We start from the raw sequence: 12,806 nt of genomic DNA on the forward strand, positions 1-12,806 counted from the left end.
CATCCCCCTTAGAATTTGTTTTTTTTAGTGTGTGTGTGTGAGAGTGTGTGTAAATTGCACTGAAGATTTCTCGAACCCCAGAAAATAAACATTGACCAAACATCAGACCTATAACCAACCATAAATAACATCAACAATTGAAACATTAAAGGATGGCTAGAATCACTGTCATTGGGTCATTGAATTACGATTTGGTGACATTCACCGATAAAGTCCCTGCTGGTGGAGAAACGTACCAAGCCCTTTCATTTGAGACTCATCTTGGTGGGAAGGGACTTAATGAATCCTTAGCGATTGCTAAATTATCCCCACCACGGTCTAAAGCATCTTCACCTACTAAGAAGGAGAAAGCGAATAAGACCGAGATCACAAATGCGGATGAGAATGATTTTCCTGTTCGGATGATTGGGAATGTGGGTGATGATGATTTTGGAGCTCAATTGAAACAAATCTTGATTGATAATAATGTCGATACGAAATATGTAAAGACTTTAAAGGGAGTACCAAGTGGTACGGCTACGATTTTAGTAGAGAAGACTAATGGTGAGAATCGAATTTTGATAGTTCCTGGTGCTAATGGAGAATTAAAACCTACTAATAAAGATTATGAAGAATATTTCCCCCAAAGTCATGAAGATGATGATATATCAGAGTTTGTTATCTTACAAAATGAATTCCCTGATACAGTCAAGACGATAAATTGGATCCATTCTAATCGATCCACCATTAATATCTGTTATAACCCTTCCCCTTTCCAAGCTAATATCATGAATCAAGAATTATTACAAAAGATTGATATTTTAATTGTGAATGAAGGAGAAGCAACTGATATTGCCAAGATCCTCTATACCAAGAAAGAATTCCATGAATTTGTGACTGCAGGCCGAGAAGGGTTAGATCAATTAGTGATTGATTTGTTTAATAGTATCAATTATCAAAATAATCAAACGGTGATCATCACATTAGGTTCTACTGGATGTATTTTCATGGACAGATCTGCTGATGATGTTCAATTCTTACCAGCGGAAAAGATTTCAAAGAGAGCTATCGTTGATACTACTGGTGCTGGTGATACCTTTTTCGGTGGGGTGGTTAGTAGTTTAGCTAATGGGTTAGGACTTATTGATGCGATTAAATTTGCAACTATTGCCAGTAGTATTGCAATTCAAACTAAAGGTGCGGCTGAGAGTATTCCAAGTTATAAGATTGTAAAGAAGTTAGCATAAAAGGGATTTATTAAATGTTTATATTAATTAGAAGTTGTTGTTGTTGATATAAAAAGAAAAAGTTTAATAATAAAGGGAGAAGATATCATAAATTAGAGAGACAAAAAAAAGAAGAAGGAAGAAATATGTAGTATACATATTTAAATTTTATAAATAAATATAATAATATAATAGACATGAAGAAGAAAGAAAGAAAATCAAACTAAATCTAAGCTTTTCTAGATCTTAAACCACCTAATTCAGTAGTTGGTTGAGGAGTTGGACTTAAAGTTCTACCACTAACATAAACATATTCATTAACTTGAGCAGCAACACCACCTTTAACTGATTTAACAATCTTTGATTTTTTAGAAGATTTTCTCTTATAAACATCAATATAAAAGGCAATGAATAAGACTAAATATGATGATAAAATACCACAACCACTATAAGCAGCCAACATAGTACCATTACAATCACCACAGATTAAAGGTAAAGTATCAACATAAGAAGGTAAATAAGTATAAATAATTTTTTGATAAGTTGCGAAATAAACAAATCCTAAATCCAACACGAATTGAATAATTTGGAAACGAGTAACCCATTCTTTCCACCAAACTCTAATACCTCTGGCAGCTAAGAAATAATACCAATACATAACGACATGAACCCCCAAGTTTAATAAGATTGGAACCCAACTGATTGGAGTTTCACCAATTAATTGAGTATAACATAATAAAGCAGTGGCACCATGATGATAAGTATGTAAAAACGTTAATTTTTTTTGTTTAACCACAAGAAAAACGGTATCAACGAATTCATAAAATTTAGCAAAATAATTTAAATAGTATAAGGTAACTAAAGGTTGATTCCAAGCATTTTGATTACAAATAGCATAGAATAAACCATGATGAATGATAATTGGGATTAATTGTTCTAACATGAGGAGAAATAAAGTTAATGATAAGATAGTTAACACTAAATTATGGATTTGGAATAAACCATTTAACACGAGAGGTTTTAATTTAAAAGTTTTAAAGATGAAGTTACCACCAAAGATAATGATATAATAGGTGGTGATGGCTAAAGCAACAGGAGGGAAAGTTGATAATGGTAATTCACCAGCTACGAATTCAAATTGAGAAGGAATGAATTTGCCGTTGGTGGCTAATGTGACTAAATGATCGAAGTTATCCCATAAACTGATACCAAAGGGGGTATCGATAGTTGGCCAAGGTAATGACATGATGATATGTTATGCTATTAAATTAGGGGTAAGGGTATGAGGGAAAAAGAGTGGAAATGGAGTGAAATGGAAGGTAGATGGTGGTAATAGTTGTATGAATAGATATGATATGTTTTCAAAGTGATAGCAACCAACCAGCAAAGAACTTAAACAAGAAGAAGGGAATATAAATAAACACTTCCAAAGACTAAATTGAACCAACTGTTGAATTGTTATTTGTGATCAATCGATCGATGATGAAAAAAAAAAAAAAAAAATAAATAAAAAATTTTTGTGTTTTTGTTTTGAGAATTACGCGCTTTCTTTTTTTTTCTTTGTTATTAATTAGTGAATGTGAAATTTTTTAGCGGACGGTAATGACTACTTCTCGGCTATACCCATCTTACGCTAACTAATTCATTTAGTGAGAGATTTTTATGTTTTTGTGGGGAGAGCACACTACAGGACAGGACGGGATAGCGAGGAAGATCTTTTAGGGGGAGGGGAAATAAATAATTAGGGGAAACAAACAAATAAAAGTTTACTGTACCCAGTAAGATTAATTATAATTGTAATTGCCTATTATAGAAAATGTTTACCATTAGCTTAGTACAATAATTAACCTGTTGTAATGGAATAATACTATGAATTGAAATAGACATATTTTACTATGAGATATAGGGGTAAAGTAAGTTGTATATTTTGTGTAGACTCTCTTACTTGTTCCATCATCATCGTACAATTAAAGGTTGCTATAAATAAAGGTGCACAAAACAGAAAGAGGCAATTAACCACCATTAATGATAGACAGTAATTAATAAGCTTTTGAACATCAACAAATGAAGTAAGTATTATACAATTAAGGAAGTTATCCAATGATAGTAATAATTAGTTAGTATTAAAATCGTGTAAAGTAATAACAATTACCAACAGAAAAATGAATTAGTGAGACTAAAAATTTGTAATTACCCAAAACCAAACCTTCAAATTAATCACAATCCAACAATTTGGAATAATACCAGTTACATATATATCACTTATCTGTTGAGTCAATTCTAAGCTCATCAATAGAACTGTCAAAAAAATAATCATGCATAATCATCCAACAAATGATGATCATGATTCAGAGTCATCTCGACGAGATGATCATAATGAATCATCATCTTCGTCAGAGTATGATTCCAATCAATCTTCTTCAGATGAAGATTCTTCTTCTAGTGAAGAAGAAGAAAAATTAATGTTAAAACCTATATTTGTATCTAAATCAAAACGACAATCACAAGATCAACTCACACCGACCACAAATAGTAAAGATATAACCATATCAAAATTAGATAATCTAACTCAAGATGATAAACTCGATGTATCTAATCTTAATGATGATAATAATTTCGATGGTATAGATGATACAGATGATATTGATCCTGAACAAGAGTATAATGCATGGAAACAACGAGAATTAAATCGATATAATCGGGATCAATTAATCCTTCAACAACAAGATTCAACCAAAGATGATCAATTAAGACGAAGTCAATTGAATGAAACTCAACTCATTAAAGAATTCAATAATAGGAAAATACAACCTAATGATGAAAGTATCAATACTACGAAATCAAATGATAAGTATCATAAAGGGGCATTTTATCATGATAATGATGATATTCAACAGAAATTCTTAAAACGGAATTATTCACCTAATGACAATGATAATGATGATAATGATAATGGGAAAGATCATTCAAGACCGACAAAGTTAAAATTTAAAAAGATTGTTTAGATATTTTTGGGAATGTATATATATAGATTAATAGACTTTACATGTAATACTACATTTTTAATGACACTTTTGATTGATTGATGTATGTTGTTTAATTGTAGATTGATCAACAGCTACATATACATGAACTGATTGGATTAGAGTAATTAAATAATTCAAAGTTGAAATGATTCAATTTGGCAGCATCAATAGTATCAAGTGCTGTAAAAAAAAAAAAGGACTCCATTTAAAAAATTTACAACCATATTTATACTTTACTTCATCAACCATGTCACTAATACCATTACCTCCATCCCTCATACCGTTTCTAAAGGATTATCTCCCTCAACCTCTTTCATCATGTCCTCATCGGCCCTTCATAACCTTAACGTACGCTCAATCATTAGATTCAAAAATCGCTTCTAAACCAGGTCAACAAACGAAAATATCTCATTTAGAAACTAAAACCATGACCCATTATCTTCGATCTAAACATGATGCGATATTAGTGGGAATTGGAACTGTCTTAGCTGATGATCCGAAATTGAATTGTCGATATCATGATCCAGGTTCAGATGTGATTAGTTCACCTCGTCCCATTATTATTGATCCTCATCATAAATGGAAATATTCAAAATCTCAATTATATAAAATCCATGAATCAAATCAAGGCTTATCACCATTCATCATCATAGATGAATCCATATCTATTGATCCTGTCGAACTTGAAGCATTGGATCATCATGGTGGGAAATTCATCCCATTACCACTCTTCAATAAATCAAAATCAGAAAGTTGGGAATCAATCTTATCATCTTTACTACAACTTAATTTAAAATCAATCATGATAGAAGGTGGGGCCATGATTATTAACGATTTATTATCTCTACAACATGATAAAAAGTTCATCGACCTGTTGATTATTACTATTGGTCCTGTATTTTTAGGGTCTGAGGGAGTTACGGTTCATCCTCATACCAATGTCGAATTAGACAATATCAATTGGTGGTCTGGTATACAAGACAGTATACTCTGTGCTAATGTATCTACAAAATAAAACGTAACGGGGATTGACGTTGTTAATTAACTATAATACATATATATGGGAAGAACTGACTGATTAGAAATAAAAAATGATACAAACAAAAAAGCTTATAAACAAATTCTGTATGATGCATAACGACCAGAAGTTTCTGATCTTCTAATGATTTTCACCACTTCACCTCTTTTCAAACCTAAGTAACTTGCTACTGGATCATCTCTTTGAACTCTTGGTAATTGAGATTCTTTTAATCTATATCTTTCTAATAATTGTTTCTTTTCATCTTTAGATAATCTAATATGTTTTGGAACTAATTCATGATGAGTGATATTAACAATCAAATTACTTTCTTGGAAAACTTCAATAGATGCTGGGGAAACAGTTGGAATCAATTTAGTAGCAGATGGAGTTAATGAAGTTTGATAAATGAATATACCAGTTTGAAAATTCTTTTCACTAATATGAATACAAAAATTTCTCATAGTTTTAATCCCAACTGATGCTTCATCACAGAATTCAACCCATAATGATCCTAAATCAGGGAATTTCTCTAATGATTCAGGAGTAGGAGTAGCTTGGAAACACATTAATTTACGTTGAGCGTTACCCATAGCATCACACATTTTAGCTCTGAATTCATCTAAAGTCATATCAAGTTCTTCTTGAGAGATATAGTATCCTCTATCTCTGACCATTTCCTTCACGGTCTTGAAACTTCTGAACAAACGAGATACACTTCTATCGTTTTCACTATCGTCCATGGTTGATTATTTTCTATTAGTTCAATGATGATTCAAGATGATCGATCAGTCTCTTTCAATAGTTTATGGAAACTGATTTTTCATTTTTAAATTTCTCATCGAAAAAAGGTTCAAAAAAAAAAAACCACTAAAAAAAAACTTGATCACGTGAAAAGCTACAAGTCAAAATTAACTTTGGTTTTAATAAATCTATTAATAACTATTTATATTTTATACATCAAATTTTCTTCTAAAGTATAATTCAATATCAGCACTTGACTTCCATATCTTGGTCTTAATCGTTTGTAAAGTCATATCAATTGGTAATTCTTGACCTTTACATTCCAACACAAGCCAATCTGTAGGAGTTATTTTCTTATCTTTCATTTCTGAAGTCTTGGATTCAAATTTCTCAGTTAAATATACTATTATCTTACCAACTCTTAACATACTATGACTAGTGAGTTTAATTGAACTTTCCAATACTGGTAATTTCTTGATTTTCCGTTGTGTTTTACCTCCAATTTTCTTATTAGCAGGTAAAGTACCATAATCACATTCAAATAATTGAAAGGCAATCTTTGGACTATCTTTAGTAGGATAACGATTATATAATAATGGATTACCTATCCATCTAGGTAAATGCATTCTGAGATCATTAACCAAGGGGGAATTGATATTTAATTTTTGTAAATCACTTAATTGGAAACTACATAAATCACGATAATTTCCTAATTCAGGTGAATGTTCAAACACAATGATTAATAAATGAGGAGGTAATCTTGATCCATTGATGATGGGACTATAAACAATTTCATTATTGTTGCTGCTTGCTTCTGGTGTTAAGGCTGGATCAATGGCATCGACATGTAATACTGTATCAATGGCTTTTCCTTTGGATGTGTTATAAGTTGGATGATTGTATTTATCCCAATATACTTTTCTATTCGTTTGTAATAATTTCATAATTGAGTTATCATAATTTTGTCTGGAATCTTCCACGAAATTAAGAAATTCACTAAGAGGATTTTCCGGAACATTGAATTCATTAATACTGGTATTGGTTGAAGGAGCAGGACTTCCTTGTAAAGATGTTGATGATAAATTTGATTTTGAAGATTTCCTTCCTAAGAATTTCAATCTTCTTAAACTACCTGACACAGAAGCCGTTTCAGCCATTGGTTCATCTGATATTGGAGTATTATTTAAATTACGATTATTCTTCTTTAATTGTCTCATTTCTTCACGAACTAATTTATCAAATTCCCATTCTAATAAAGCATATTGATAAAAGATTGAATTGAAAAAGATTGAACCAACATAGAATCTATCATCAATACTAACATTTACTTGAGATTTATAATTGTAAAACGTACTTTCAGGATGATCCAATGCTAAGAATGGATAACTTTTAACTAAATCATCATAATAAAGTTCGACATTCATAAATGATGATTCCTTAATAGTGACCAATAATTTCCCAGCTTTGATTTCAACATCACTCCAATTATTCAACGTATCGGATGATTGAAATTTTTGGAAAATAGCATCCATATCTTTCATTCTTAAATCAAGATCTTTACTATTAAGCATCAGTAAATTCAAACTTGGATCAATGGGGAAACTTCGAACTTCTTTACACATTAATACATCCCAGATTTTTATATCTCCATTAAGATACAATACCAACATTTCTCTTTTATTATTGTAGAATCGTTTCGATATGATTGATTTAGGAGTGATTTTGATTTCATTCAAGGGTTTGATATTGAATGGGACTAATGTGATATGTTCAGCTGGGATAGGATTTAAAAGTATTTCAACGGGGGTATCATCGACAAATTTATCATTTATACAAGGTTCAGTGGAATTTATCGTAGAGACATATTGAAGTTTTGGAAGATTAGTATTTGAATTTGAATTATTTCCATAGGGGATTTCTTCTTTGAAAGTATTGATGAATTCTTTGGAGGGACCTCCATTAACATTGAGGAATATTGAAGTATATTCGTCATCCATATCACTTAGATTACTTTCACTATCTGAATCCAAATATTTATCCATGGGAGGTGTACCCACATCAAAAAGATTATGATGAGAATGAGAATGTGAAAATGTAGATTGAAGATCATTGGTATAAGTATCCATTGATAAATGACTGATTAAATCATAAAAATCAGAATTTAAATCATCACCACCTGTACCACCACCACCTTGATTCACATTATCGTCAGCTACGAATCCCGACGCCATTTCATCATTGATTTGATTTTCTCGATTTATAGAATAATCCAAACATGTTCTTAAATATTGATATTTTGAAACTTGATCTATATCAGGATTAATATATCGATTCAAGGATTCATAATGGGAAGCAAATATAGTATCGTCTCTTGATTCATGACATAATGCTAAGATTGGTGAATTGGCTTTAGCTACTAATGTTGATACTCCTAATTTTTCATCAATGATGGAATTGTCATTAGCTGTGAAAGTTTCATACCCATGAAATAATTCGTCATCCGATACTAAATTACTTAAAAATGATATATCTGTCTTTAAGACATTACCTCCTTTATCACCACTATAGAATTTATGAACATTACCAGGAGTTTCCGATATTAATGACCATACGGGGAAATCATGAATATCGAAATTTTTATAAACTTTGAAATTTCTTAAATCCCAAAGTTTTATACTAGTATCAGATGATCCACTTAATATATAGTGATCATTCATTAATAAACATCGGATATTATCTTGATGACCGATTAATTTCCTCACATATGGATTAGAAGATCTTCTATCGAATAAATTAATGGTATTGTTTGAACCACCACTACTGATTAAATTCGATTCATTATTAGCCAATGCATAGATGGAAGATGGAAGACTTGTACTATCTGATAAACTTGAATTACTGATTTGTTGAATTGGTTTCAAGTTTAATAAATCCCAAATATAAATATTTCCATCCAACCCACCTGAAAGTAAATGATTTGATTCTTTAAAGTAAGATAATTTCTTGATATAATCGGTATGAGTGTTTGAGAATTTATGAACTGATGCATTTAAATTATGTGATCCGCTAGTACCATTACCATTATTACTACTATGAGTACGTTTATGAATTAAACTAGAAGTGGTAGGTAATGATACACCATCTGATTCATTAGGTAAATTGATTAATTTGATGGATAAATCAGATGAACAAGAGACTAAATCTCGATCATTATTGACCAATTTCAAATCATTTATCCAATCAAAATAGATATTATAACTATCTTGAATTGTGAATTTATTGACCGTATCAGATAATGAAAGTGTACTATTGGAATTATCTTTTGAAGATGATTTTAATCGATATGGAACTGGGTTGGAAGATATGGAAGTTTCTAATTTTAGAATCTTTTCATCAATACCTTGGTAATCATCATTATTATCGTCATCATTTTCATTATCAAATTCAAATTCAACTTCATGAGTGGTTCGAAGTGGCATATCTATACTATCTTTATTGGAAGAGACAGAGTTATTCTTATGACTGTTTCGCCATACTTTGACAGTACCATCTCTACCTGCAGTATAAACATCATTAGTATAGGAAGAATATTGAATGGCATTGATGGGTAAGATATGATTTTCAGTATTTATAGAATCCCCCAATACATAAGATAATCCTTTTTTAGTTTTAACATAACTTGATTTCTGATGTTGTTGAGTAGTAGATGATGAAGCTATACTAACCATTGTGATGGGGATGTTATGTTATGTGATATGATATATGATGATAGTGATTATATATGATTGAATCCCATATAAAGGTTGATTTGAAATGGTAGTTGTAGCAACGAGGTCAGTGGGGAAGGGAAGGCAAGGGAAAGAAAGGGGAAGAGAAGGACAAAACCAAAAGAAGTGATGAATTGATGTTGGTTATCTCTCAAGCACTATGAAGCTGAATGGTTTAAGGTGATCTTCCATATAATAATTGACTTATAATCCTTGATCAATTATAGAGAATGATAATGATTGAAATAATTCATTCCCTTTAAAACTGACAATCAATCAAATCTGGGACTGAACTGGAAAAATTGGATTAAAAATGTCTCTCTCTCTCTCTCTTTGTCTGCGGAGCTGTATAATTTCTCCCCTTTTTTATCAGGAAACAATGTCTCCTTCGGAACGAAAGAGACATATCTTATTTATGAATTATCCGAGACATTTTGTTCATTCACTGTAAACAAATCAAATCGTATACAAATATAATGATTACTATAGAGTGTATCATCATCATCTTTGTTCAAACAACAAATATCAATATTATATAGAGATAAAGTCATCTACTCGATAGACAGAAACAATTAGTAGGACGCTGCACAATCTCAAAACTTTAACTCATATTGATTAACAATAATACGGTAAACATATTAACTATTTTACCATGTCAGACAGTTCCGATATAACGAAAGAAGAATTGTCAGCTCAATTGAAATCTTCAGTATATTTAATGGTGGCTAAAATGGTAGAAGAAAGATTAAAAGATTTACAAACTCCTAATCAAAATGATGAAAATCCTATACTGGCTACGCCAACATTTATAGCTACATTAGTTGAATTAACTTTCAATCAAATCATTAATCTTGGAGAGGATTTAGAATTATTTGCTCGTCATGCTAATAGAACTACAGTTAAACCTAATGATTTATATATGGTTACTAGAAAGAATGATGTGTTGACTCAATATCTTAAAGAAATAGAACAAAAATTAACTACTAAAGAAGATTAACTATTAGTATCAACACACAAAACACCTAAAATAAAAATATTACGAAGAGACGACGATGCATTTAAAGGAATACATATACATAGATAGAAAGGGATAATGGGTTTCATGTATACTATTTAAATAATTAGTATATACTACAAGCCAGCCATTATAATAAATTTTCATTACATTTCCTAATTGGGAATAAATTAAAGAACAAAATATTTTTGTACGCGTTATTTTGAAAAAAAAACATATCGTGTAACTAAAACGAAGGAAGGAAGGGTTGTTAGATGGAATATATATAACGATCAATGTCTGTCTATCTATCAATGATTTCAAAAAAGTGTTAATTATCTAGTTCACTAGAGAAATGTCATCTATACCATCAACTCCTCACAAGAAACGTTTAAGAGATATATCAAATAGTTTATTAACTCCAAAGACATCCCCATCAAAACGTATAAAATCAACTAATTTCATCAATGAATCATTACATAACAAGAAGAAACTTGATTTTGGTGTGACAACTCAAACTCAATCACCCATCCAATTACTTACCACTCCTCCAACTACCCCTACTAAAAGACAAACCTCAATCTACTCCCAAGCAAAAGCTTTATTCCAAAGAAGTTCAGGTGGAACTATAATATCAAAAAACGGATTAAATCTAGTTGGAAGAGATCATGAAGGAGAATACTTGTACGATTTCTTCATGAAGAACTTAATAAGTGATAAATGTAATAGTTTATATGTTAGTGGTCCACCTGGTACTGGTAAAACTGCTCAATTACAAATCTCTTTCAATCATTTATTATCTAAATTTGGTAATAATAAGAATTCTAATCCATTTCAAGATCAAGATAAATCAGTCATAACTATTAATGGAAAGAAAATCAAATTGGTTAAAGTCAATTGTATGGCCATAAATAATCCTGAACATATTTATCATGAAATTTATTGTCAAATGGTTGATCAATTATCGATCTCATTTATAAAAAAGAAAACTTATGAAGATTTTCAACAATTAATGAATACCAATCCATATGATTCCATCGTGGTTGTATTGGATGAATTGGATTGTCTTGTCACTAAGAATCAACATGTTTTATTTGAATTGTTTTCCAATGCTTCACCTCAAAATTCTCATCAATATAAATCAAAATTAGTTTTGATTGGGATTTCAAATGCTTTGGATTTAACCGATAAATTCTTACCTCGATTAAAGAGAAATGGGTATAATCCTTTCACATTACAATTCTTACCATATACATCTGATCAAATCAAATCAGTCATCATCTTAAAGTTGAAATGTTTATCAAACAATGAAGAAGAAGAAGTTCCATTGTTTAATTCATCAGCTATACAATTATGTTGTAAGAAATCAGCAGCTATACTGGGAGACTTAAGAAAATCATTTGATATATGTTATAAAAGTATTGAACTTGTTGAACAAGCTATCATTACTAAAGGAGAAGTTGATATCCATACATTAACCATCGATAATTGTCCTAAGATACTTATCACTCATATAGCCAAAGTATGTGCTTCATCATTTGGGGAGAATTCAAGTACCAAATTATCCAACTTGAACTTATTACAAAAGGCAGTATTATGCTGTTTATTCCATTATCAAACTCAAAACTTACATTCATACAATGATTTAACCGTAAATAGATTTTACGATTATTACGTCAAACATTCGTTACAAAATGTGGATAAATTAATTGGGATACTAAAGAAAGGAGAATTTCTCGATATTGTTAACGCCTTAGAATCCACATCTGTCGTTGTCCTTTCTGACACTAAAGATATGAAAAAGCAAAAGATTGTCAATACTGATACTGATAATAAAATCATTAAACCTAATATCACTTATGATTTATTAATAAAAGGATTAGGTGATGTCATTGTATTGAAGAAAATATTATATGGAAACTAGTATATGTGATCGATATCATATATTTTCATTTCCAACTGTATTATTATTATTATTAATTAGACACTTTATAGACCCATAAATGTACAAATATATTAATTCAATTATAAATGCTACAAATCTATTTATAT

General features: G+C 30.5%; 8 protein-coding genes across 8 annotated transcripts; 5 read left to right on the forward strand and 3 right to left on the reverse strand. All coding sequences in view use genetic code 12, as the record gives it.

Annotated features, from left to right (window-relative positions):
• The first annotated feature begins 22 nt into the window (after window positions 1-22).
• RBK1 (putative ribokinase) lies at window positions 23-1,330 on the forward strand. Its single transcript, XM_064903351.1, has one exon. The coding sequence runs from the start codon at window positions 153-155 to the stop codon at window positions 1,224-1,226; it is 1,074 nt and encodes a 357-aa protein (XP_064763009.1). The 5' UTR covers window positions 23-152; the 3' UTR covers window positions 1,227-1,330.
• A 104-nt stretch (window positions 1,331-1,434) lies between these two features.
• On the reverse strand, window positions 1,435-2,451 carry FEN1 (fatty acid elongase; the record flags this gene model as incomplete). The annotated part of the gene is made up of 1 exon (XM_064908178.1): window positions 1,435-2,451. One exon carries the CDS (start codon window positions 2,449-2,451, stop codon window positions 1,435-1,437), a length of 1,017 nt encoding a protein of 338 aa, XP_064763010.1.
• Window positions 2,452-3,520: 1,069 nt separating this feature from the next.
• Window positions 3,521-4,210, forward strand: DFJ63DRAFT_312994 (uncharacterized protein; the record flags this gene model as incomplete). Its single annotated transcript, XM_064906092.1, has 1 exon — window positions 3,521-4,210. The coding sequence occupies one exon, from the start codon at window positions 3,521-3,523 to the stop codon at window positions 4,208-4,210; it is 690 nt and encodes a 229-aa protein (XP_064763011.1).
• A 268-nt stretch (window positions 4,211-4,478) lies between these two features.
• DFJ63DRAFT_335203 (2,5-diamino-6-(ribosylamino)-4(3H)-pyrimidinone 5'-phosphate reductase) lies at window positions 4,479-5,246 on the forward strand (the record flags this gene model as incomplete). The annotated part of the gene is made up of 1 exon (XM_064908179.1): window positions 4,479-5,246. The coding sequence occupies one exon, from the start codon at window positions 4,479-4,481 to the stop codon at window positions 5,244-5,246; it is 768 nt and encodes a 255-aa protein (XP_064763012.1).
• Window positions 5,247-5,341: 95 nt separating this feature from the next.
• On the reverse strand, window positions 5,342-5,992 carry DFJ63DRAFT_286015 (DNA-directed RNA polymerase core subunit; the record flags this gene model as incomplete). The annotated part of the gene is made up of 1 exon (XM_064904939.1): window positions 5,342-5,992. One exon carries the CDS (start codon window positions 5,990-5,992, stop codon window positions 5,342-5,344), a length of 651 nt encoding a protein of 216 aa, XP_064763013.1.
• Window positions 5,993-6,097: 105 nt separating this feature from the next.
• DFJ63DRAFT_127163 (uncharacterized protein) lies at window positions 6,098-10,067 on the reverse strand. The gene has a single exon (XM_064903359.1). The coding sequence runs from the start codon at window positions 9,719-9,721 to the stop codon at window positions 6,203-6,205; it is 3,519 nt and encodes a 1,172-aa protein (XP_064763014.1). The 5' UTR covers window positions 9,722-10,067; the 3' UTR covers window positions 6,098-6,202.
• Window positions 10,067-10,933, forward strand: DFJ63DRAFT_127273 (uncharacterized protein). The gene has a single exon (XM_064903364.1). It carries the CDS (start codon window positions 10,413-10,415, stop codon window positions 10,755-10,757), a length of 345 nt encoding a protein of 114 aa, XP_064763015.1. The 5' UTR covers window positions 10,067-10,412; the 3' UTR covers window positions 10,758-10,933.
• CDC6 (AAA family ATPase) lies at window positions 10,934-12,760 on the forward strand. The gene has a single exon (XM_064903352.1). The coding sequence runs from the start codon at window positions 11,110-11,112 to the stop codon at window positions 12,676-12,678; it is 1,569 nt and encodes a 522-aa protein (XP_064763016.1). The 5' UTR covers window positions 10,934-11,109; the 3' UTR covers window positions 12,679-12,760.
• Window positions 12,761-12,806: the final 46 nt, after the last annotated feature.

The sequence above is a fragment of the Scheffersomyces coipomensis genome, assembly GCF_036884675.1.
Source record: "Scheffersomyces coipomensis strain NRRL Y-17651 chromosome Unknown DFJ63scaffold_3, whole genome shotgun sequence".
NCBI classification, from domain to species: domain Eukaryota; kingdom Fungi; phylum Ascomycota; class Pichiomycetes; order Serinales; family Debaryomycetaceae; genus Scheffersomyces; species Scheffersomyces coipomensis.